Source organism: Lolium rigidum, chromosome 2 (genome assembly GCF_022539505.1).
Source record: "Lolium rigidum isolate FL_2022 chromosome 2, APGP_CSIRO_Lrig_0.1, whole genome shotgun sequence".
NCBI classification, from domain to species: Eukaryota; Viridiplantae; Streptophyta; class Magnoliopsida; order Poales; family Poaceae; genus Lolium; species Lolium rigidum.
The window spans coordinates 289,956,917-289,983,094 of NC_061509.1; the positions used below are offsets into that span (position 1 = coordinate 289,956,917).

Consider the following 26,178-nt stretch of genomic DNA (forward strand, 5'->3'; position numbering starts at 1 on the left):
CGAACTTTGCCCAGGTGTAGTATCGGCCCAAGACATGGGCTTCAATTATATGTGACCTCGTTTCTCTGAGTGAGGCTGTGACACGTCTAGCCTCGTCCGTCTCGACCTAACATATAGGCGATCCCCAACCACCTCCACCTACAACTCCACCTCCCTCCACCGCTGTTACTCGCCGGTGAGGTTCTCGGAGCGCGGAGATGTCAGAGCGGAAGTGGTCGTTCAGGGAGTTCATCTCATACGAAGAGCTAACGAGGATCGCATGCGAGCGTGCAAGGTGTTGCAAGGAGGAAAAGATGTTGGAGGAGCGGAGAGAGGTGAAACTGCGGCGGAAGCTGCAAATCTGCTTGGCCTCGTCATGGGCAATCAAGCATATGGCAAAGGGTTGGCGTCCGCAATTGTCAGGGCAGGGGCTGGAGGAGAAAATTGCAGCGGCATAAACGATGTTGGATCTCAAGAATCCTGCAGACCCAGCGTGGGAGATGGCGGTGCAAGGAATCGTGGATCTGGAGGAGCTGATGCCGTAAGGGTCCTGCTATAGCCAACGACCAAATTCACAGGCTCTATTTAGAGGTGCATGTTATTAAATTCAGTTTAGCATTTTGACTAACAAGGGAGCGGTGTTTTGGAACATGGGTCCATATGCTATTTATATTTCGAAATGCATCTTACATACATTTTAAATTTTAAAAAAATGAAACTAAAAGTTCGCATGTACATCTTCACGTGCTACGTGCTCACAAAGTCGTTTCATAAAAAATCGATTTATCATGTGACGTGTGTAAAAAAGAAAAAATTCAGTGCTAAAAATAATGCTTTTCACAAGATAAACTTTCTCTTTTTTATATAGACCACACAAAATATTGGTTTTTCGTGAAACTTGACGAATGCACGTATATTATGAAGATGTACATGTAATTTTTCGACATTTCGAAACATAATTTTTTAGTAGAGGGAGCATACCTTCTTCCACTCCGTCCCGAAGACTAACTAAGACCAATTGAATCACGTTTTCATGTTCTAATTGAATACTTTCCATATGATAAAGGAGAAGATTGTTCTTTTACCAAACACATGCGGATCAAATAACGTCTTATAATAAGAAGAAATATTTCTCGGTATCAATCCCCTTGCCCCTCATTCTTTGAGAATCAGAAGGATCTTTTTCGAGTTTCCATTTCTTCATTTGGAATCTGGGCTCTTCTATCTTCGACTTTTTTTTTTTTGCTTTATTCTTTATTTATTTCATTTCGATTTTTCCCTCTTCCTCTATCCTCTAGGTACAGCGTTTGCATCAATAGAGAACCTTTTCCTCTGTATGAATCTATATTATTTCATTCCAATTTCTTCCCGACACTTCCCAAGAAAAATCCCGAATTGGATCCAAAATTGACGGGTTAATGTGAGCTTATCCATGCGGTTAGGCGCTCTTCAAATAGGAATCCATTTTCTAACTGGCTTCCCGGGAGCCGAATTGAATTTCTGGTGTTGATTCTCTTTCTCTGATTGTATAATAGGTGTATCATATATCTCTTTACTCGTATCAAGTAAGTTGGAATATACACTATTTAACAAAATGACTTAAGTATAGTCATCTGCCTTGATTTTCCAACCATTTTTACTAATATAATAGGTACAAAGTGCCACTGATTTAGTTCTGTCAATATGTTTTGGGTATGTCCTATGAAAATGAAATCAAGATAATGCAAAGGAAGAGTACCTTCTTTGCTTAGAGGTACACATTTAGAATACCTGAAAGTATTTGGAAATGCACACATTCCTTTGGTTAATTTATCTCACTGTGAATTGTTCTTGTATGTTGGTCTTTCTTCACAGATGTATATCAGACGAGGGAAATAAACATTGATGATTTCCCGGCTTTGCTATGATACCATATTTCAATCTTGGAATAACAAGTGGATACGTAACCAATCGGTATTTTCATCTGCTGCAACTGAAATTTGATATTTCCTAACTAGACGCATTATGCAACTTAAAGTGTAACTTTTGACATTTTCATGTGTCCTGTTATTTCTTTTTTATATTTCCTAACTTTAGATGTGATGTAATGTCAAAAGTAACTGGAATTTGATATTTCCTAACAATTGATATTTCCGAACTGAAATTTGAGTTTCAATTTAAGTTTAAACTGTCAAAGAAGAACAATTTGCTGTAGATGTGATGTAATGTATTTTACATCGCCTGTTGCAATACCAGTGATGTAAAATACATCAGTTTTCATGTTGTATATTTTGGCAATATGATGTAAATACATCAACTGTTAGAGGTACTCTAACTCTGCATCTCCAGCACTCCAGAAGATGAGCTGAACCATGCCGACTCCAGCCTGTGTGATAGCCTAGGAGCTGGTTAAAACTTCATCAAAACATACTTGACTGGGCCCTTGTAAAGAACACAGATACTAAAAATGCCATCCACCGTTATCATCTCAGCTTAAGGCCAATTCCAGTTACATAGATCAACCATCTAATACATACACCAGTCAAATTAACCAACTGTTCACCCTAGTTTTCTAAGTAATAATTCATCTAGGTGAGGGTACACTTCAGTAGACTGATCCGCTGCTGACCTGAAAATAAATTACACAGCAAGATATTAGTCCATGGGACATGTATTTGATGAAACCTAGGTTCACCAGGAAAAGGAGAAGCTAATGGATAGGTAGAAGTGAAACCGACTCACCTTAAGCATGAGAGTTCGGAAGGTAAATACGATGGAAATTGTTCTTCCTGAGGGCTTTGCGGCAAGTAGGACATTTCTTCTGATACTGGATAGCTTGCTTGATGCACTCGGTGCAGAAAATATGGCCACAGTTTGTCGTGGAAGGCTCCACCAACTTGTTCCAGCACACCGGGCAATCAAAACTCGGTTCCTTTGGAACCACTGCTTTAGCAGGCTCTTCGCTAATTTTTGCAGCATTGCTCGACTGCAGGATGGAAGCATACAGTTACGGTTGAACAAAAATAATGAGGCAGTGGTAATAAGGCCTATAATAACTGGATGCAAGATTTCAATGTATGCAGAAAGAAATGGAGAATTCCTCCCACTTTGTTCCAACATATCCTCTAGCATATTGGATAATCATATCAATGCATGGCATCTATCTATACTACAAAAGGTAAGATGGTCCTTGAAATTTAGCGATTGTCAAGTTGCCAGTTCAAAACTAGAATCTTTAATGGTCAGCAAAAGCTTCCAAGAACATGCTGAAGACATCTACATGGCACTATCAGAATATTGCAAGTATGAGCGTCCTATTATTTACAGCTTAAAACAAAACAAGAAAGATATTCTTTTCTTATAACAAACTATTTCACCTGTAATCCAAAAAAAGGGAGCATAGTTCACAACTCAATATAAAAGACAATGTTTGTAACAGAATACCCAGAATACATAGACGACAAAGTAGATAGCCGCAACTAAGCAGTAATCAAAGGCTGGTTTAAAGATGGAAAATTATTCCCTTCAAATTACAAACTTTACCTGCAGGCTGGACCCTTCTCCCCTTTCTGGGAAGAGATGCATCAGAGGTGTAATCCTTGGCCGTTTGTTCACTGCGGTATGAGAAGGCACAGCTCCATTATCATCATGAAACACTACTGACTGAATAAACCATAAAGCAGATATAATAAGGTCACAAGGAACCTCAATCAACTGGGAATACGATACCATATGATGAACATTTTTACATCTTTTACTTAAGCTTCCCAGATGCAGCATTTGACACACATGCAGTATCTTACAGCACACAATTACAATGGGAAATTAGAAGAAAAGGTCAGACAAGCAAGATAACTAGTCCAATTCTGAGAATAGCTTCTTTATATTTGCGGGGGCTTATATGGTTGCTGCCACAATTGAAAAAATGATGTTCTCATACTATAATCAGCACCTACAGTCATCTTGGCAGCACGATGATTTACGGGTAAGAACCCAAAATCTTCTGTGTTGTTCACAAATTAGATGGTGCTAAACGAATTTACCAACACAACTCATATTAGACTGATGAAAAGTGTATCACCCAAATTCTATTACGTTAGAAGCCAAACATTTCTATGAAATGCAACATATGTAGCTTATATGGTTGCTGCCACAATTAAAAATAGATGTCCTCATGCTATAATCAGAAACTGCAGTCATCTTAGCAGCACGATGATATATGAGTAAGAACCCAAAATCTTCTGTGTTGTTCAGAAAGTAGACAGTGCTACCACACAACTCAGACCAGACTGATGAAAAGTCTTATCACCCAAATTCTATTACGTTAGAAGCCAAACATTTCTATGAAAAGCAACATATGTAGCAAGTAGCATACTAACCTTCAGGGGTAGCATCTACCTCCAGATCAACTATTGTCACATATGGCCTTGTTCTCCGAATCACCCTCTGCAAAATGCAAGGTAATTTGATATAAGTACCAGAAATGAAGCATGATTGTAGATACCTCCTTTAACAGGAAAATCTGAGGTAAGTAAGATGAACTCTGCTTCTTGAACATCAGTATGGACCCAATGGCATAACATTAATTCCTGAAACGTGAAGTACAAGATCTTTCATCCACAAGCAAGAAGAAGCAATTTACCGGGGGAGGCACTTGTGAAGGCGATACCGCCTGCACTTCATCATCGAGGGCTTCCACATCAATAGGTGATGTGCGTGCGCCAGGGGAGACTGTCAGCCCAGGACCGCTCCCCGCCACCGGCGAGCTTGCATCCAAGTTGACAACAACCTTGTCAGCAGACCCATCTTGCGACTGCCTCCTTGCGGCACGCCGCGCACTGCTGGTAGTACTCATGCTATGTGTCTCTGATGCTTATACTCACCTGAACTCCCTTCAGCTCCAGAGTCAGCCTGAATTTCAAGAGTGTATGGCTCAATCCAATGTCATATAATTATTATATTCTGCATTGCAGGAACCCAGCCCTAGCATCTTAATATACCAGTAGCACCATCAAGAACTTTAGACCAGCTTGTCAAAACCATTTGGTAATATGAAGAGTATAATAAAAACAAAAACACCCTTGACCAGAATGGCAGAAAAAAAAAAGATAATCCTACTATCGGGCACAAACCTAGCGAACCCGGTAGCCGAATCAATCACCGCAAAATAACAAAGCAAGGAAGAAATCCTAGCAGCCCTACAAGGGGGGCGAAGCTGGAGAATCCTAGTACCAGAAATGGACGAAGAAAACGAGCGCAGGGGCAACCAGATGCCCCCCCCCTGAATCCTCTCCCCCGATAGAGGACAGAGATCTACCGAATCGACCGGCCCGCGCAGAGGGAACTTCGCCCGGAACCGATCTAGAGGGGCCGGCGCCGCAACCGAATCAAGAAGTGGTCCTGTCCCCAATCGAATCGAACAAGGACGAACAAGAACACGATCTAAGGAAAGCAGATCGAAGCGTATGCAGAGAGACGGGATTGCGCGCTTACTCGAGCCCGGCTGAGCGAGCGATCGATCGACGGACTCTGAGGCAGCAGCAGCAGCAGCAGCACGAACCCACGAACTCGGCTCGATTTCTCCCCCCCCACCCTGTTCGCTCGGCGTGTTTAAAAGGACAAACGGGCGGCGGCGCGACTCCACCCTGTTTTTTTTTCTTACTCCACTGGACCCCTGCTGTCAGAGGCTCGTTCGGTGGGGCCCTTTGTCAGTGGCTCGTGTCGAGGCCTCGCCGGGGATTGGGGAAGTTTACCGTACCTCTCGCCGGGGAGTGGCCGGGCGGCGATCGAAGCCTGCGCCGCGCGTCTTCCTCCTCCGGGCACGGTGAGCGCGCTGGTGGTCGGACGGGGAGGAGAGGAGAGGAGAGGAGTGGAGGAAGGGCGAGGGATCGGATAGAGGTGGGAAGACCTGGTTGACCATGGGCTCCCTTTGTATAGTCTGCTGCTACGTCACGTCATACGGATGTCCAGACATGTGCGTTGCAAACTCCGGTAAATTACCCCTACGGAGACGCTCCCGGACACACGTCACCGCCCACGTAGAGCTCCGGGATCACCATCTCCAGCGGCGCGACGCAAATGGACACTGAGCGACTATTTTCGTCCGCCGTGATCGGAAACGCGTTTGGGCCCTCCTCCAGCGGGGCGACGCAAAGTGATCGGGTCGCCACGGTGACGCAAACCTGGCTCAAATATGCGCCTCGGATGCGTCTATGCGGACGCTGCGCAGACGCGAAAATGTCCGCTCGCGTCTAGCGGACGTTTCGTCGGGCCCACCTGGCAGCGATCCTGCGTCGATGCGTCTTCTCAGACGCGCCAGCGACTGGCGCCGCCGCTGCGTCGCTTTGGTAGTCTGCGCCACGTTAATGGTGATGCCTCCGCTGCCGAGCGGCCGCCGCCACCTCCGCCAACGAAGTTAATGGCGACGCCACGCGTCCTGCGGCCGTCTCCTGCCTCCGCCTATATAAAGAGGACGCGCCTTCTTCTTCCTCCTCATCCACTCCTCCAAACAAACCCTAGCCGCCACAAGCTCCGCCGTAGCGCCGCCTAGCTCTTCCCGCGACGCAGCCAGGCCCGCGAGGAAGTCCATGGCCGGACATGGTGGCCAGCGAGGAGGTCGAGGCCGCGGCCCTGGGCGCCCCCGGGTGGGACAAGTTCGCCCGCGACCTCGAGCTCGAGCGCGGCTGCCAGCTCACCTTCCTCAACGAGGTTGATGGCGAGATGATCGTCAAGGTGTTCGACGACACGGCGTGCCGCAGGCACTACCACACCGGCGAATCCGGCTCGGACACCGATAGTTAGATCTTTAGAGTGTTCTTTCTTTGCAGCGAATATGGCTACGGGCTAGACGAAGCCAGTAGTCGAGGTTTCTAGATGTTCGTTCTCGAAAGAACCAACAGGGCCACCGAGACCAGCTGGATTTTCCAGTTTGGGTGACTGGGTGTGCCCTCGAATGTTCTTTCTTTGCAGCGAACATACGGTAATCAACACAACTGGTTTTCCTCATTTTGCAATGTTTTATTTATGTCAACCATGGTTCAAACTATGTACTAGTTTGTGTAAACCATGTTCAAAACTATGTATTAGCTTGTGTAAAATCATGTTTCAATATATAATATTTGGAACTATGTTTAAATGAAGAAGATAAAAAAATAAGAAAATTAAATCCGTCGCCCCGCTGGAGCCACCCCAGACGCAAACGGACGCGCGGACAAAAAAACGGACATTTTAGCGTCCGCGGCGCGACGCAAACGGACGCTCGCGGACAATAAAGTGCGTCGTGCCGCTAGAGATGCCCTAAGAGCATCTCCAGTCGCGTCCCCAAACAATGTCGGATCGAGCGCTAAACGCCGCCCCCAAACATAAAAATACTCTTTTTTATTTTTTTGCACTTTTATTTTAATAAAGAGAAGAAATATTCCAAAAACTAATACATAGTTGGGAACGTGGTTTACATGAAGACATAATTTGGAACATGGTTTTCCACATACTAATACATAGTTTGAACCATGGTTGACACAAATATAAAACATTGCAAAATAACTAAACCTAACTAGGCCGGGCATCGAATGTTTCATGTGCTCGCTGCCAAGAAAGAACACTCGAGGGCACACCCAGTCACCCAAACTGGAAAATCCAGCTGTTGACGGTACCCCTGTTGGTTCTTTCGGGGAAGAACAGCTAGAAACATCCGTGACTATTTTCGCTGCGAAGAAACAACACTTCAGTCATCGTCCTCCTCGGCGTTGTCGCCGTTGTAGTACCAACGGCAGCGCGTCTCGTTGAACACCTTGACGCCCATGTCACTCTCGCCAAAGTAGGAGAACATGAGCACGAAGCCGGCTTGGAGGCAGTGGTAGCGCGCGAACTTCTCCCGGCCGATGTGGAGGTACATCTTGCCGCGAGCCTCGTAGATCACGTCGACGATCCACCGGTAGTAGCCGCAGGCAGCCTCCCGCAGATGCAGCAAGCCCGGGCGCCCGTCACCGGCGAAGTCGGCGAAGGTGTCCGGCAGCCTCTGGATGGCGTGTGGGTCGCCCTTGAGGACGATAACGAACTCGATCAGCACGGGGCCCTCCTCGTCCTGCATGTCCGATGATGAAGATGACGGCGTCGCAGGCGACGGCTAGCGTGCAGCTCTGTCGCGCCCACGACCACGACCACGGCCGCGAGCTCGGCCTGCGCCTCTACCAGCCATGGCATCGACTCTTGAGATGGTGGTGGCTAGGCTTGGGGAGACAAGCGCTAGGGTTTGTGTGAGAGGGACGATGAGAGGCGGACCTTTTTATAGGCCGGAGGGAGGTGGGGGAGCGGTGGCGCTCATTAACGCCGGCACACAGAGCTAGGCGCGACGAGACGCTTCGCCGCGCCTCTGCGGGCACCGTCGTTGAGTGCCAATAACTTCCGTCGCGAGGTAGGCGACAGTTAGGTTAAAATAAAATGTGCCGCTGACGCGTCGGTCCCGCCACTCACCGCCTCGCTTTTCGGTGTGTCCGGCGTCCCCGGAGCATCCCCTATGTAGCGGGGACGGGCTCAGGGCGCCGGACACCGTACGGGCCACGCCGGACAAAACGCGGCTTTGGGGGACGCGGCTGGGAATGTTTTTTTGTCCGGCGCGCCCCAAATCCCTTTGGGGGACGGTCTGGGGGACGCGAGTGGAGATGCTCTAATTCCTCTTCTAAGGGCATGTCCAACGGGGCGACGCAAATCGGACGGCCAAATTGTCCGTTTGCGTCGCCCCGCGGAGCGAAAATAACCGTTTTTGTCCGCGCGTCTATTTGCACCTGGGGTGCTTCCAGCGGCCCAACGCATTTCCGCGTCGGCATGAATTAGGATGTTTGAAAACAACAAAATAACCAATTTCAACAAAGTCATAGTAGTACATCCAAAATTTAAAAAGTCTACATAAAAATAAGATGGTATTCCTCTAGGCATTATCTTCATGGCCAGCCAATGCCCACTGATGCTCAACTAGATCCGTATGCAGGCGTTTGCACACGGCCTCGTCAGTGACTTCTACATTCATATGCAGATAGTCCTCCCAAGATAATGCCCAGGGATTGGCGCAACCAGCTCATCTTGGAAATCCCAGTGGTGCTCATTGCGGCCATCAGGACGCTCGTTCTCAACGATCATGTTGTGCATGATCACGCAACATGTCATCACCTCATGCATGGTCTTGAGCGACCATGTTCTTGCGGGGTGACGGACAATTTCCCACCAAGCTTGGAGCACACCAAATCCTCGCTCCACATCTTTCCTGCAAGCCTCTTGCATCTTGTCAAACCTCCTCGTCTTCTCCGAGTTTGGATTGCGGACACTCTTCACCAGTGTGGCCCAGTCAGGGTAGATGCCATCAGCAAGATAATATGGCTTGTCATATGCATTTCCATTGAGCTCGTAGCTCACCCGGGGAGCTTTGCCTTGCATAAGCCTGTTGAAAACCGGTGATCGGTGCAACACATTGATGTTATTATTGGAATCGGCCATGCCAAAGAATGAATGGCAAATACATAAATCTTGAGATATGACAGCTTCAAGAATGACAGTCCGTCCCTCCGCATGCCCGCTATACTGACTCTGCTATCCAAATGGACAGTTCTTCCACTCCCAGTGCATGCAATCTATGCTGCCAATCATTCCTGCAAACCCTTTAGACTCGTTGATACACAACAGCCGCCTTGTATCCTCAACATTTGGCTCCCTATAGTAATGTTGTCCGAACACGGCAATCACGGCTCGGGAAAACCGGTACATGGACTCAAGGCAGGTGCTATCACCCATTCGAAGATGCTCATCGAATATATCAGCAGCCATTCCATATGATAGCATGTGAATAGCTGTTGAGCATTTTTCGTATGAGGTGAAGCCTAGCGCACCTTTTGCATCTTTCTGACGCCCCGTAGAATGACCATGAACAGGTCCCTTGACATCCTATACCGGCGCCGAAACATTTTCTCCTTGAACACCGGATCTGTTCGGTGGAAGTAGTCCTTGTAGAGCCGGAGGTGCCCTTCCACTTTGTTCCGCGGCAGGTTTTTTGAGCGGCCCTTGACAGAGCCCCGGTGCACCGGCGCCTCGTTTGAATTGTACTCACGGAGGATGGAGGCCGTAGTAGTAGCCAATGCCTGCGTCGACTGATCGGACTCCTCGTCGGAAGAGGAGTCAACGACCTCCGCGCGGAACTTGTCCAGCATCTGCCACATGTCCATCTGTGTGGGTACGAACTGCGGATCAATGACCGCACACAATACCGTCGAAAACACGAGTAATAAACATACCGACGCAATTGACCAAACAGGTCATGGGCGGCGAGGCCGGGCGGCGCAACCGGCAAACATTGGCCCCAAAATAGGCGACAAGTGCGCGCCAGAGCCTACCCCGACTACGATCCTGCTCTCCCACGCGGCGAGAACCGAAACTAGTAGAAAACAAGCCTTTGGTCAGGCACCTTTAGTCCCGGCCGTGTCCTGGGATGGATCCCAAGTGCTGGCCACGTCGCCCCGAAATCTCCCAAGCGTACGGCACCCATTGGTCCCGGTCCGTTAGGACCCATTTGTCTCGGTTTGATATACAAACCGGGACTAAAGGGTTCTGCGGCCCGCTGTAGCCAGATGCTACCCCTTTTAGTCTTGGTTTGTATCTCAAACCGGGCAAATGGTCGAGCCCTATATATATGGCAGCCCCCTCCCCAATCTCTTGTTTTTTTCCTGGTGGAGGAGTGTGGCTTTGTGCTTGTCTTTTTTTACTAGTATGCACTAGACGTGTTTGTTGAAATGTGTTCCTCGACGCCAAGCTCAAGGCCCTCGATCTCAAGTACAAGAATCCCCACAACGCCGCCAGCCTCCGCCGACGCGCGCTGGGTGCCCGCCCTGCGCCACACCACCTACTTGTTCGTTGTCTCCTATCTAAGCCTCCACCTTTGTGGGCTTCTAGCTTCATAGCTTCATCTCATACTTTGCATTATTTTATCACTTAACTTGATATTTGAATTGTTGACCATGCTACAAACCAGGGTCCTTGTTGAGCAGTTCTTGTCTTGACTTTGATAGAATTTTGCCCACGTAGGCACCTAGTACGCTTGGGGTTCCCATTGGGAAGGAGTTACCTATTCCTACAACAAGAGGCTTTTGACACCAATGACTATGGATCACGTAGCCCCACTCATGTCTCCCCGATCAATAGATATAGACTCGATGGGGGAAGAAAACAAATAATAAGAGGGCGAATGGAGGAGACAGGGGAGACTACAAAGAGCCGTTGGAAAAAATGATTGAGGTGAGGAAGTACACTACCTTAAAAGGGAGGTAATTGAAGAACAATGAATTGGAGGAGTGGAGGGAGGCTAAGGAGAGGAAGGTGGCAATTGAAGAGAGGAGGACGACAACTAAGGAAAGTGGGCAGTGTTAGAGGAGAGGTTGACCGAGATCAACAAGATGAAGGTGGGGACCTAAGAAATGATCAAAATAATGGAGAATGAGCAGATGATCATGTTCATGTACCCAAGTAGTCTTGATTAGAATGCGTGAGCTCATTTAGATTATATCTATGGCCAAACCTTGATGTCAAAAGGTTTCGAGCCAAGCAATGGTGGTCGCGAAGCGATGATGGTGGTGCCATTTGAGAGAGACCATTTATGGACTTTTGATTTGTCATGGTGTTCTATACACCCATGATGAAGTTTTACTATGTGTTGATGATGCACTTTGTTTGCGGTTCTATGCTCGGAGTTGAACTTGAATTCAAAATATTATTGAGTTGTGTGTTCCTTTGAATGTTCGACATGATGATGATTCTAATTACCATGTGTATAATTTTTTTAGTTATTTCAAATCATATATGAAATATGTAGGAGAGAAATAAGAGACAAGGAAATGATCGAAACTTGGTAATATAGTTTTAGGGACCTATCTGTAGGAAGGTTTGCAAGGCAGATTTTTTTTTGTCTTCCTAAACCTCCTCTCTCCTTTTCGAGAGACCACTTTGCCATCCAAAATTATAAAGAATCTCTTGGATATGCTCTAACAACATAAAGGTGGAACACCTGACCCCTTTGTGTGTGCTCCATTTGAGAATACGGTCTAGACCGGTATGATCCTCGCTTAAAGTTCCATCATGCACCTAGTGGTGGGAAAGGAGGTCAACACAATAGAAATGGTTGTGCTGGTGGATATATATATAGCCACGTGATTTTCTAGCAGTGGAGAGAGTCTTCCCAAAATATGCTTTCATCACCGTACGTTTTCCTTTTCAGAGCTCGTCGTAGAGATATTGGAAAGTTAAATAAACATTGGCTTATTTAGGACTTGTTTGGTTTAAAGCAATTTTGTGAGCTTGTTTAGTTTGTATGATTTGAATCCATAGGAATGTTTCCTTTGGCCTACTCTCCATGCAATTTCATATGAAAATAGCCCTTAGGTCCATTTTCATGATTTTTTCTATTGTTTTGTTTTAACAACTAAGTAGAAAAGTATTTCCCAAACACACAATCTTTGAGGTAAAAAATGTGCTTTTCGTGCAACCCAACCAATCTTTTTGTGTGCTTTCAATTCATGTACACGTCAATATGTCAATCATAATATTTCTACGTATGTTTTTTTTCTATTTCAAATCAATATATAGCTAGTCGGCACGATCGATGGCGACCAAAATGCCCCATTTCACCCTATCGATGAAGCAACCAATGACACGCCCATCAAACCCGTCCCACTGCCGCGTGGAGCGCGTCGCGTCAGTCCCACGCACCCGCACCGACCTCTCCGCCCACGTCTATCTCCACACCATCGCATCACCATACATATATCGCGGCACGGGGACCGCCCTGATCGATTGATTCATCACTTTCCTCTCCTCAATTCCTTCCTTCCCCGATCAGCTCGCACCCCAATTCCCCTCGCTCCACTGATCCCAGCCATGGGCGGCGCCAACAGCCGCGAGGACCTCGACCTCACCTCCTCCTCCGGCGAGGAGGACGACGACGAGTACCAGGACGAGGAGTACGACCCGCGCTCCCCCGCCTCCGGGGCCAGTCAGCGGCTGCGGGCGGACGACCCGCTCCGGACCACCACCCCCGCCTCCATCGAGTTCCTCGACGCCAAGCTCAAGGCCCTCGATCTCAAGTACAAGAAGCCCGACAACGCCGCCAGGCTCTACCTCCACGTCGGCGGCGCCTCCGCCGACGCGCGCTGGGTGCCCGCCCTGCGCCGCGCCGTCTACGCCTTCGTCGACAACTCCGACAGCGACCGGCCCAGGTGGGTCCTCGAGGTGGGCCCGGGCCGGCGCGTCTCGGCGCCCGTGGGGCCCGAGCTCCAGCTCAAGGCGCTCCCGGCCCAGCGCCGGGCCGACTTCGCCGCGTCGGGCTCCGTCTGGGCGCTGCGCCTCCCCGACGACGCCGCCTTCCGCCGCTTCCGGGACGAGTACGACCGCTGCCTCTTCGAGAACACCTACGGGGTCGACGCCACGGACGACGGCCGCAGGGAGGTCTTCGGCGCCGACTTCGCCGCCTGGGCCCGCCCCGCCGAGGCCGACGACGCCGTCTGGGCCGACGCCGAGGACGGCCTCACCCCTCCGCCTCCCCCCGCCAGGGACCTGCTCGAGGAGTTCGAGGAGGAGGCCGGCGACGGCACCGGCATCCAGAGCCTCGCGCTCGGCGCGCTCGACAACAGCTTCCTCGTCGGCGCCGCGGGCATCCAGGTCGTCAAGAACTTCAGCCACGGCGTGCACGGGAAGGGCGTCTCCGTCAACATCTCCGGCGGCCGCGGTCGCACCACCACCACCACCTACTCCACGCCCAAGAAGGCCCTCCTGATGCGCGGCGAGACCAACATGCTGCTCATGAGCCCCGGCGACGCCCGCTCCAACGGCGTCCACCACGTCGACATCGAGACCGGCAAGGTGGTCACCGAGTGGCGCTTCGAGAAGGACGGCACCGACATCGCCATGCGCGACATCGCCAACGACAGCAAGAGCTCGCAGCTCGAGCCGTCCGGGTCGACCTTCCTGGGGCTGGACGACAACCGGCTCTGCAGGTGGGACATGCGGGACGCGAGGGGCAGGGTGCAGACCATCGGCAGCTCCTCAACGGAGTCGCCGGTGCTGCACTGGTCGCAGGGCCATCAGTTCTCGCGGGGCACCAACTTCAACTGCTTCGCGAGTACTGGGGATGGTTCCATCGTCGTTGGTTCCATCGATGGCAAGATCAGGCTCTACTCCAAGAGCTCCATGCGGATGGCCAAGACTGCGTTCCCGGGGCTTGGATCGCCGATTACGCATGTGGATGTTACTTATGATGGGAAGTGGATTTTGGGCACCACGGACACGTACTTGATTTTGATCTGCACCGTCTTCAAGGACAAGGATGGCAAAGACAAGACCGGCTTCAGTGGCCGTATGGGAAACAGGATCGCCGCGCCAAGGTTGCTCAAGCTCAGTCCACTGGATTCCATCTTGGCTGGGAATGACAACAAATTCCATGGTGGACAGTTCTCATGGGTAAGTGTCAAATTCTTATTCAGTCACAGAACCTTCAGTACTCCTACTCCTGTTTGCTATGCAGAATTAATGTTTTGAATGTACAAATAATTAGCTATCATCTAGACTTTTATGTAGTCCTGGTTAAACGAAAAATCCAGAGTGAAGGTACTATGCAAGTAATCAGTTAGTGCAAGTGTTTGCTATCCATGAATTAACTAATTTCTTATAGCTTCAATGGATTATGACTGCATTAATCTAGGAACTGGCTACCTGGGAAATCTGTAATCATTTAAGTACCAGTTTACAGGACGATTCAGGCACACTATCTATTTTAGGTAACAATGACTATAATACTAATCATGCACACTAGGAGTATGTTGATTCGATGTGGTAGCGTGAAGGTTTCTACGATAACAGACAATTTTCTGTCCATCGCAATTTAGCCTACATAACTTTTGGTGATGGGTCATGTAGCTGGTAAAATTTAAGTTAAATTTGTCCTTCGACAGTACAGAAAGAAAACTGCCTGTCACCTTGGAAAGTTACAATCGCCAATTCATAGAACACTTGATGCCTGCCTTCCGGAAATTTGTCCTTTGAACGTACAGAAGTAGACTTGATGCCTGACTTCACCTTGGAAAGTTACAATCGCCAATTCATAGAACACTTGATGCCTGCCTTCCGGAAATTTGCCCTTTGAACGTACAGAAGGAGACTTGATGCCTGACTTGACTTCACCTTGGAAAGTTACAATCGCCAATTCATAGAACACTTGATGCCTGCCTTCCGGAAATTTGTCCTTTGAACGTACAGAAAGAAGACTTGATGCCTGACTTCACCTTGGAAAGTTACAATCGCCAATTCATAGAACATGAATGGATTAATGAGTAGAACTATTTTCTTTGACAGTGGCTAATGAGTAGAACCAATTACAGTTCGTAGCAGAAATCCCTATTCAGAATAAACCCCAAACAAATCAGTCGTGAAATCTCCTCTCCGTTTTTTCATGAAACTAATTTGTGACTTGATCGCCACTGTATATAGTCTGAAATTTGTCCGTACTTCTCTCGTTTTCACGGATTATAAATATGTTCCTTCAATTGGAAACAGGGTCTATAATGTTCTGGAAATAGCAATTTTTGCAGTGTACGAATTGTTTTTTCCTTTGTGAAACCTAAATGCAGTAGTTTGTTTCTCATGTCCATTGTGTGCTTCAGAAGTTATATCCGTCAGCTCTTGTTGCTTATTTCCTGAAAATGTTCATTCGCATGCAAATGGTTCTTACATGTTCCTTAAATCTTTATATTGTCGGTAAACATATCTCTGATGCTTGATCCTCCACGTGCTGTGATATTTTACAGGTTACAGAGAATGGAAAGCAAGAAAAGCATTTGGTTGCGACAGTTGGCAAATTCAGTCTCATCTGGAACTTCCACACAGTGAAGGACAGCAACCATCACTGCTACCGCGACCAGGAGGGGCTCAAAAGCTGTTACTGTTACAAGGTCGTCCTCAAGGAGGAATCCATCGTCGACAGTCGCTTCATGCACGAAAATTTCGCGACAAGCGACTCCCCAGATGCTCCTCTGGTGGTCGCCACCCCGATGAAAGTCAGCTCCTTCAGCGTTGCAGGCAGGCGCTGACCCTAGTGGTCTTATCACTCTGTGTCGTAGTGTTAGAGGTTACACGTTTCTGTGCAGCTTTGATTGTTTTCTTCCGTTGGTTTGTTACTCGGTTCTTTGTGTAGAGTTCTGTACTTGCCTGTGTTGACAGGGGAAGACCATTGTTTCAGATAAGAACTTGTCTTTTTTTTTGAGGGCTTGGTCCAGGTCTAATGGTGTTTGTTGAAACTGTTGGGCTTGTGTGCGTAAGCATTTGGCGAGAGACAGAATGTATGTTCGCCAGACAATATCTTTGTGTTGGAAGTTATATAAATTCAGTTGAATATTATTACCTCCTTCCCTTCTTGGTATTTTCACCTCAGTATCTGCTGGATTCTCATTTTTGTTTCTGAGATGAAGGATGTTTCCTATCTAAGTTCAATGAATTGCAAAAGTTGACAAACAAAAATTGAGTGGCGATCACGTAACTATGAAGCCTGATTGTTTTCATTACTGCTGATCGTTGTTTCTGCTGAAAATCATGGAACGCATAGAATTAATTCAAATCAAACTTACATAGATATGTGGCATACGATACATCTTGAAGTGTTCCGATTCACATATTTTGCCTGTGAAGTTCAGTGCAAAGATTTTTTTCCACATAAGTTGTAAGTAAATATTTAGTGGGCTTTATCTGTATATTGTATTGGGCCATACAGCCATATGCCGATGTGCGCCCTTTTGGATCTTTCCACTGGTCGGGAGCCCGCGAATCCTATTCCCCGCTCATTGCGGGACATATCTGGCACTCCGCTCAGGGAGCGATTTTATGGGCCGGCCCGTTAGTAGCAAGCTTAGCAACGCAACTTTTTTTCTCCGGTTTTCTCGGTTTTTGGCTGTCAACTAGTTCTGTCTTCTGTGTGTGTTGGTTTTTAACGATTTTTTTTGGTTTGCTGTTTTTTGTTCGATTTTGAAAAATGCTTTTTAAAATTCTGGAACATTTTTTAAAATTTGAACTTTTTTAGATCTGAACATTTTTTATATTTGAACATTTTTTAATTTCGAACTTTTTGAGATTTGAACATTTTTTAATTCGAACTTTTTTGAATTTTGATTTTTTGAGATTCGAACATTTTGTTCATCATCGAAATCCGTTCATGTAACCAGCCTTGGGAAAAAACGTTCATTTTTAGAATTTGTTTAAGTTAGAAATTGTTCGCGGTGGTAATCCGTTCGTTTTTTCAAAAATGTTCAATGTGGGACTTCGTACATTTTCAAATTTGTTCAAAGATGGTAATTGTTAAAGACGGAAACCGTTCATAGTTGAAATTCGTTCATGTAATAGGAAATGTTCATAGTTGAAGTTCGTTCATCATGGAAATCCGTTCACGTAACCAACCTGTGAAATCCGTTCATCTTTGAAAATTGTTTAAAGAAGAAAACCATTCATGTTTGCAATTTGTTCATCATGGAAATATGTTCATGTCTTTTGGAAAATCCGTTCATCTTTTTTCAAAATTGTTTAAGTTGGAAACTGTTCAACGTGGTAATCCGTTCATTTTTCAAAAATAAAGGTGGGAGTGCGTTCATTTTCAAATTTGTTCAAAAACGGAAACTGTTCGTAGTTGAAATTCATTTAGGAATGTTCAAGGAGGAAACCGTTCGTAGTTGAAATTCATTCATGTAATAGGAATGTTTCACCGTTCATGCTAGGAATTTTGTTCATCATGGAAATCCGTTCATGTAACCAACCTGGAAAAAAACTTTCATTTTTAGAAATTGTTTAAGTTCGAAACCGTTCTACACGGAAAACCGTTTCATTTTTCAAAAATGTCCAACATGGGGATGCGTACATTTCCAAATTTATTTGACGATGAAAACCATTCAAGGCGGAAACCCTTCATAGCTGAATTTTCATTCATGTAATATAAATGTCCAAGGTGAAAATCCGTTTGTAGTTGAAATTATTTTCTTCAAAAAATGTTTTAAAGAAGGAAACCGTTTATGCTTGTAATTTGTTCATCATGGAAATCCATTGATGTAAACAACCTTTTGTAAAATCCGTTCAACTATGAAAATTGTTTAAGTTGGAAAACGTTCAACGTGGTAATCTGTTTCAATTTTCAAAAATGTGCAAGGTGGGAATGCGTTCATTTTCAAATTTTGTTTGGACACAGAAATTGTTCAAGGAGAAAAATCCGTTCGCAATTGAAATTATGTTCTCCAAAAAATGTTTAAAGAAGAAAACCGTTCATGTAACCAACCTTTGGAAATCTGTTGCTTGTTCTTTCGGTAGCCTTCTTTCATTTCCTAATTTGCTTGCGAGCAGTCCTTGCATTAGTATGAGTTCGTTGACCGTGTTTTGAATTTTTTTTAGTTGGAAACCGTTTGATAATCCGTTCTTTTTTCAAAAATGTTTAAGGTGGGAATGCGTTCATTTAATAAAATTTGTTTGAAGACGAAACCGTTTAAGGAGGAAACCGTTCATAGTTGAAATTCTTTCGTGTAATATACATATGTTGAAACTCTGACTTTCGTACTTTGATTTTCGCACTGCTACTTAGTACTGAGTTTTTGGCACTTTTTACATAATGTTTTCAGAAATGACAGTATGAAAAATACTCCGCATTTTCTCGAGACACTAGCAGTGAGGAAAGAACTGGAACTGAAAAAAGAGTGCATCAAGAAGCAGTAAAAACAAAAAGAAGCAGCTACAAACAACTGACACGATGAAAGAAAGCAAACAAAAGTGAAACGGAGAATGGCGGCGAGAATGAAGGAGAATTACGTGCACCAGCCTTTTCACGAATCAGTAACGCGATACGACGAAATGGTACGTGCGAAACCTTACGTGCGAAACGGTATGCTTCAATGGGCTCGGCCCATTTAAACCTATCCTTCGTACTACAGGTACGCGGAGCCGATCGTACGGTGCGCTTAAAGCGGTCAATAGGCGCACCCGGCATAGTGGGGCTACGTTCCTTCCATCGAGTGAGCCTTTTGCCCTTTTCAAGATTTTCTTTAGCCCAATAAGAAAAGCAAGTATATAGGAGAGATGCGCTCATGGCCCTTTAGGCGTGAGCCCCTAGGCGTTGCCTATGGTCGCCTAGGGTTAGAACCGGCGAAACCTATTTCCCGCTCAGAGAGGGAGCTATTCTTCGCTCCGCTCAGAGCACGGTAGGATTGGCCGGCCCATTAGCGAGGGTAGGAGTTTCCCTGCGGATTTTCTTCTGTTTTTCCTTTTTTTTTGTTCAACTAGTTTTTCCACTCCAGTTACTGGTTGTGTCAAACGTTTTTTTGTTTGAACTTTTTAAATTCTCAACTTTTAGAATTTAACTTTTTTCCAAGTTTGAAATTTTTTAGATTTGATTTTTTTGAATTTGAACAATTTTAAACTTTGAACATTTTTTATTTTGAACAATTTAAAGCTGATTTTTTTAGTTTTAACTATTTTCATATTTATTTTGAAGTTTGAACGATTTTCAAATTTTCAAAATTTTATAAATTTAACATTTTTCACATTTGAACAATTTCTAAATTTAAAGAATTTTTATTTTGAATATTTTTTAGATCTGAACAATTTTTATGTTTGAACATTTTTCGAATTTAAACTTTTCAAAATCTGATATTTTTTCAAATGTTAAGCAGTTTACAAATTTAAACACTTCTTCAAAATTCGAATATTTTTTTTAGAAAAAACTCCAGAGAACCGGAGCAAACAAATACCAACGTGATGAACTCTGGAACGTACATAAACTGGTTCATGTACGTAACATGGGCCGGGCCCATCGTACTCCGGACCATCTGATTTTCTGAGCGGAAGCTTTCCCGATCGCCGCTTAAGCGATGAAGAGGCGTGCCCTCGGGAGCCTGGGAGCTCCTATAGGAACCCCGACCTGGACCACATCCGACGAAGACCCATTACGCGGCACCATTTTTTTAACAGTTCTTGAAAGTTTATGTTAAATGTTCTTTTTTCTTTTGACAAATTATATTTAGGATGTTGATAATTTTTTTTCTCAAGTGTCAAAGTTGTTGACGAGTTCAAAATATTTTCAAATGAGACGATAAAAGTATTTGCACAATTCGAATAAATTGTTTCCTAAGTTACAAAAATCATAATATGGGATGATAAATTGTTTGGAGAATTCAAAATAATCGTTTAAAAAATGCTCACTTATAGGATAATTAATTTTAAAAAGTAAAAAAGAATATACTTGAACAAAAAAACAAAAAAATAAATTTCGAAAAGAAAGAAGACACAAAAAAAGTGAAGAAACCAAAAAAGGAAAAAAGAAAAAGAAAAAGAGAAAGACCCTCAGCTGGGTGGCTTGCCGTAACAGACACGTGAGCGTCGCAGCTAGGCGTCAAATAGGATATGCTAACCTAAGTAGGTAACATTGTTCACTCTTCCCTTATATTTTTGGAAGTTCAATGGATTGAAGCAAGTGTGTAACCTCATTTGGGGCATTATACCGATCATCCAGCCGTCCAATCACACTTAAGCGCGATCCCTCGGATCGTTCATAAATGTTGTATGACTTCTTCCGGGCTAGTATATTATTTTACATTTGCAACATCATACAAACCTTTCTTTTCGTGGTGTGTCAAAGTCATGAAAAAACTTTGCAAAAATTTGAAAATACTAGCCCATGAAATTTTCCACGACTGCAACAAAATCTCCATTGCTTACAACAAATCGTTTGATAAAATCATCACATGTATGCAACATAGAGAAAATGCTTGCGACAAACACAAAAAACATTTACCTTTTGTAATAACACTCGAGGACATCGCAACATGTTGTTTTTGTATTTACAGCAAACATTGTCACTTGCTGAATGGACATAGGCAACATCGAAAATACCAACCTTTGGTTTGGAGCACCATCTTCGTCATACCGGGCTCACAATCACAACCTCCACCCTATGTGTTCTCTCCTTCTCGATCTCTTCTCCTTCTGTGTTCCTCCCACGATCCTCGGCCTCGGCCTCGTCACCACAATCCCGCCTACTTTGTTGCCGCATATGCCGCATGTGTCGTAGCGACGAATGGGCTCTACGTCACTGATTATGAAACAAAAAGGAATTAGGACCTTTTGTTTGGGCTGGTTATGGCTGGTTGTACGGTTGTGCACAGAGACCTATTGTCAAGGGAAAACTGTTGTTTTGAGTTTTACTCTTGAGCTGTCTGGCTGTCTGGATGTACACTAGGGATTTATCTGAAGTACCCTCAGAGCCATGTGAATGTATATTTTTGCTAATTTACGTGTATTAACAATATATCGATCACTATAATTCAAATAATCACTATATAATACCATAAGTATGCATCGATATTCACATAAATTACTCATCGAATACATATCCATCATACGTATCGGTTAATCCAAAATATATACACATGAGATTATACTAGGAAGCACAACTAATACTAATTTGCTCTAGCATTGAACAATGAGTTAGCAATTTCGTCACGTTTTGAGTTCATCGTTCGCGTGTGTTGTCCACGGCCTAGAGCGTATCACGGGCAAAGTTACTGCTTGCCTTTGCACTTTAGGGATGTAATTCACATCTGAATCACATCAATCATTACGGGAAAAACTGTCTTTGCCGTGCAGCCTATCTTTGATGTGTGTCCCCGCACGACGAAGATTTCTTTGCCGTGCGCACGGAGAAAAGCGCACGGCAAAGATCATGGCCATGGCAAAGACAGACACAAGCGCACGACAAAGATAGGATTCACGGCAACGACGGAAGAGGCCGCACGGCAAAGAAAGGTGCACGACAATGTCCCAACACACCGCATGACAAAGATTCAGTGCACGGCAAAGGCGTTGGGTATTGCCGTGCCTCACCCTTTGTCGTGCACGCAACTGTGTTGCACGGGAAAGCAGCCTTTGCCTAGTGTTTTTAACAAACGCACGGCAAAGCAGCCTTTGCCTAGTGTTTTTAACAAACGCACGACAAAGCAAGTCTTTGCCTAGTGTAAGTGCACGATAAAGATGTTAAAACTGGATATCTTCTCAGCTCAAAAGCATGGTATGGTATAGTTATCAGCAAACGAACACTTAGCCCAGTGGCAAGGTTACACACTTTCCCTACTCTGTGTCCCTAGGTTCGAATCCCAGACCGACCAATTTGAGTCTTTTTTTAGATAAAACATGTTTGACACACGGCAAAGAAGCGACCTTTCCCGTGCGGTGTCGCACGACAAAGCCTTTGCCATGCAACATTGGCGAGACGCACGGCAAAGAAGCCTTTGCCGTCAATGGCATTACCGTGCGACCTTTGCCGTGCGGTATCGCACGGCAAAGCCTTTTCCGTGCATATAGCGCCCTTTGCTGTGCAAATAGTTGCACGGCAAAGGCTTTTTCTCCCGTAGTGAATCAAATTGCTTTTCACGTAAGTTGGAGTCTCTGATGAAATTGTGAAGAGCAACACAAGCTAGGATAATTCTCTTATGTGTAACCAAGTCATAACAAGGAATACCCTTCAATATGCGTCACTTATTTTTCAAGATACCAAAATTACGCTCGATAGCGTTTCGAATCTGAGTGTGCGCATAGTTAAAAGTTTCCTTCTCTCTAGCACCCACCTTACACTTTCCTAGTGTTGTTTTCATTGCATCATCACCATCATCATCCAACGATATTGTACATTCCCTGTTATCTCCTGCTTATTGTTCCCCTGGAATGATCACTGATTCTCCAGTGACATGAGCCTTCCTAAACATAAGATCCTCTTGTTCCAAGTTGGGTGGTGGCCCACTAATGAACTTTGCATGGCCAGGACGGTACTGCAAAATAAAAAAATACAAAAATAGTTCAAAGTTTGCATACAACACAATAGACAAAAAGACAAGACAAGTGATAAGCATATAAGAATTTACTGCTAGGTGTATCTTCCATCATTCATCATCCGCATCCATAATCTTTGTTTCCGGATCCCAACCTAGTCCAGTTGCATTTTATAGCTCCATCCAACCCATGTAATCCTTCTTTAAAGCATCCCATTTGTTCTTGAATTGCTTCTTAGTTAAAGTTTTTCTTGTTTTCTCGGCAATTTTTTCACAAGATTCTTGTACCCCTTTCTACTCAAGCAATATCCATCCCTATGGTTTGCATTCACTTCATCCATGCATATGTCACATAACTCTAGTATGGTATGCATCCCAAACAACCTTCTCCATTGCAAAGTTATAACAAGCTAAACAAAAAACAAACACTACATAATTACTGCACGGAGCATTTCATTACCATGGTACACCACATTCTCAAGCATCTACATATATACAAACATATAGCATAGAAACCAGTAGGTTATTCCATTTCCATACATATGTGGCATGGCTTATTTCATTAGGATCAACCTCATGTACTGCATCAAATTGTACTAGCAATGGCAGCTACCGACATCACAACAATGCACATCAATTATCACATCATCATCAGCCAAAAAAAATACATGGTAGGAGACACGAGCTCACCTCACAGTAGGTCGTGGACGACCGACTGCGGCCGATGAGGATGGTCGACTGATGAGGATATGCGATGGGGATCTACTCCGGCGGCATACGAGGACGAGCTCTGCGGCAGGAGAGGAAAGGCTCCACGGATGGGCAGCGAGTCGATCCGTGGATAGGGGACGGAGAATATGGACGGGAGGACGAGGTCAGTGTGCCGAGGAGGACACGCCGGAGGAGAGTGGCTGCGGTGAAACCCTACCTTCGCCCGCGTTTCGCCTCTTCTCCGCTTGGGTGGGGGACACGGGGTGTTTTTCCTTTTTTTTCTCCTTTTCTATTTTCCTCATTTTCTTTTTGTAACGCTGCGAGTCGGGCATCTGTGCGGTCTGGGTCGAGCATCTATGGGGGTAGTTTTCTAGTATTTCCATGCAACAAAAGGAGCAAACAAACACACCTCTTCGGTTGGACGAGAAAAACTCGGGAAGCACCCCAGGTAGGTGCTTTCCTCGTATGCGGGAGAAGGACCTACTTCTAGAAAAACGCCACCCTCTTTGTTTCATTCTCCTATTTTTTGTGGGTGGAAAGCACCTAGAAGCATAGTTTAAAAAAATCGGACCGGTGAGTGAACCGATGAGGCTACTGGTTCACTGGTCAGACCATTGGTTCATGTGGGTTCATGTGGTTCGATAGCGACAAAAAACTATTATTTTTTTAAAAAAAGACCAAAATGAAATGTATGGAGTATATTCTATTATGTTATCAGAAAACATGGTGAGTTCAAGTGGTATAGGGTGTTATGTGGTGCTATTTCTCCCTAACTGAAGGTCTAGAGTTCAATTCTTCTTGTGACATCTATTTTTACTTTTCTTTTTTGCTATTTAGACCGATGCCTCTTGAAAAATCGATGATACCGTGGGTTTAGGTTTTTCGGTTTTGAAAACTATGCCTAGAAGCCCAAACAGAAGGACTTACACAGAAAGCAGATGCTACATGACTTTTGTGGGGCATGTTTCAAGAATCAAGACCACCACAGGATATGCTCTAATGAGAAAGTATAGACATTTCTTATAAATGCAAGAAAATACATATATGAAATTGAAAACATTACACCGACGATCAGACTTGTTTTGGATAATCGATCCGAGCTATCCGTCAGCTGCCCATGCTTCGGGAAAGAGCTGAGACGTGGCACCGCCGACGCGTCCAGTACCTACACACGTTCGGCTTCTCTTCATGGGCTAGTCACTAGTAGTCACCAGCTTCCGCCGACCAAACTGCTCATGCAAGCACACGTAGCACTAGCACCCTACCGTGGCACCTGATCAATCCCTATCCTCTCGCATCGAACCGCTTATAAGATGGCCTTCCGCCATCACCAGCTTACACAAACACAACCAAGAGTTGCAAGCACACTAAACACAACTAGGTTTCCTTTGTTAAGATCAGCTCATCGCCTGTGCAAAGATGGAGTACCAGGGACAGCAGGGTCAGGCGACCAACCGCGTCGACGAGTACGGCAACCCGGTCGCCGGACACGGTGGCGTCATTGGAGGGCACGGCGGAGGCGCCGGCGCCGGCGGGCATTTCCAGCCCATGAGGGACGAGCACAAGGCCGGCGGGATCCTGCACCGCTCCGGCAGCTCCAGCTCCAGCTCGGTACGCGTATATATACTTCTCCAAAATACAGTACTTGCATAGTCGCGTACTTGTATACATATGTATCTCGGTATCATTTTGTACTGCTGTGTGAAGTAACAACGCTGATAATTTGCTCTCCCGGTATATATGTAGTCTGAGGATGATGGCATGGGCGGGAGGAGGAAGAAGGGCATCAAGGAGAAGATCAAGGAGAAGCTGCCCGGTGGTGACCACCGTGACCAGCAGCAGACCACGGCGGCCGGTGGGACATACGGACAGCAAGGGCACACTGGGATGGCTGGCACCGGGGCTACGGGCGGCACCTACGGCCAGCAGGGACACACCGGAATGACCGGCACGGGAGCGCACGGCACCGGCGAGAAGAAGGGTGTTATGGACAAGATCAAGGAGAAGCTGCCTGGCCAGCACTGATGAGCTAGACCCGCGGCCGTTACTTCTCAGAGTTGAGGTGCCAGTCGGCCAACATGTGTAGAACAATAAGAATAATAAGATGTAAGCGAAACAATAAAATTTCCTCGGAAGCAGGTGAGCTGGTTCACTTGCTCGGGTGTGTGTGTGGAAGCTAGTATCCAGGGTCCCGTTTACAACCTGTACCTGTACGTATTACTTTGGTTGAATTCTGTATGTAATCGGAAATCACAGTCTACATATATGTAATACGTAAATCACGTGGTATTGGCTCTATGTATATGCTCTCTTGTTAAAGTTCTTATACTCCGTATTATATCGTCCTTCTACCTAAGGGTTGTGCAGTACCGAGTTAGAGCATGTCGACCTGTATTCGCTCATCTCGTATCGAGCGAATATAGGATCCTGTATTAAAAATTAAAATTTTGCCACACACGGACCATTCCACTGAACCTTCCATTTAGTAATCCCTTATTTCACCCGAAAATACCAAACGGAACCTAGGTACGCACGCACCCAGTTATGAAAAATTCAAAAAAATGATATTTAAAAGTTTCAAAAAAATGTGAAGTAAAATTTTGCATGTTCAATGTTGATACCTACCCGTGTGCGTTTT

At 45.5% G+C, this 26,178-nt stretch overlaps 3 protein-coding genes across 3 annotated transcripts; 2 read left to right on the forward strand and 1 right to left on the reverse strand.

Moving 5' to 3' along the window:
* Nucleotides 1-2,417: 2,417 nt before the first annotated feature.
* Nucleotides 2,418-5,733, reverse strand: LOC124693625 (E3 ubiquitin-protein ligase RNF4-like). The gene is made up of 6 exons (XM_047227108.1): nucleotides 5,452-5,733; nucleotides 4,601-4,869; nucleotides 4,338-4,404; nucleotides 3,502-3,572; nucleotides 2,701-2,944; nucleotides 2,418-2,587 (listed from the first exon to the last, which is right to left on the reverse strand). The coding sequence occupies exons 2-5, from the start codon at nucleotides 4,811-4,813 to the stop codon at nucleotides 2,702-2,704; spliced, it is 594 nt and encodes a 197-aa protein (XP_047083064.1). The 5' UTR covers nucleotides 4,814-4,869; nucleotides 5,452-5,733; the 3' UTR covers nucleotides 2,418-2,587; nucleotide 2,701.
* A 7,047-nt stretch (nucleotides 5,734-12,780) lies between these two features.
* Nucleotides 12,781-16,380, forward strand: LOC124693626 (protein CYPRO4-like). The gene is made up of 2 exons (XM_047227109.1): nucleotides 12,781-14,448; nucleotides 15,792-16,380. The coding sequence occupies exons 1-2, from the start codon at nucleotides 12,871-12,873 to the stop codon at nucleotides 16,071-16,073; spliced, it is 1,860 nt and encodes a 619-aa protein (XP_047083065.1). The 5' UTR covers nucleotides 12,781-12,870; the 3' UTR covers nucleotides 16,074-16,380.
* Nucleotides 16,381-24,944: 8,564 nt separating this feature from the next.
* Nucleotides 24,945-25,565, forward strand: LOC124689062 (dehydrin DHN3-like). Its single transcript, XM_047222663.1, has 2 exons — nucleotides 24,945-25,151; nucleotides 25,287-25,565. The coding sequence occupies exons 1-2, from the start codon at nucleotides 24,960-24,962 to the stop codon at nucleotides 25,563-25,565; spliced, it is 471 nt and encodes a 156-aa protein (XP_047078619.1). The 5' UTR covers nucleotides 24,945-24,959.
* The last annotated feature ends 613 nt before the right edge of the window (nucleotides 25,566-26,178 follow it).

Excerpts from the sequence above, each read along its gene's own strand:
- LOC124689062 (XM_047222663.1), top strand. The coding sequence starts at position 24,960 with ATGGAGTACCAGGGACAGCAGGGTCAGGCGACCAACCGCGTCGACGAG. Across the intron at positions 25,152-25,286 it reads GCAGCTCCAGCTCCAGCTCG|TCTGAGGATGATGGCATGGG; the intron begins GTACGCGTATAT and ends GTATATATGTAG.
- LOC124693625 (XM_047227108.1), bottom strand. The coding sequence starts at position 4,813 with ATGAGTACTACCAGCAGTGCGCGGCGTGCCGCAAGGAGGCAGTCGCAA. Across the intron at positions 4,405-4,600 it reads CTTCACAAGTGCCTCCCCCG|AGGGTGATTCGGAGAACAAG; the intron begins GTAAATTGCTTC and ends TGCATTTTGCAG. Across the intron at positions 3,573-4,337 it reads GGTAGATGCTACCCCTGAAG|TGAACAAACGGCCAAGGATT; the intron begins GTTAGTATGCTA and ends CTCATACCGCAG.
- LOC124693626 (XM_047227109.1), top strand. The coding sequence starts at position 12,871 with ATGGGCGGCGCCAACAGCCGCGAGGACCTCGACCTCACCTCCTCCTCC. Across the intron at positions 14,449-15,791 it reads ATGGTGGACAGTTCTCATGG|GTTACAGAGAATGGAAAGCA; the intron begins GTAAGTGTCAAA and ends GATATTTTACAG.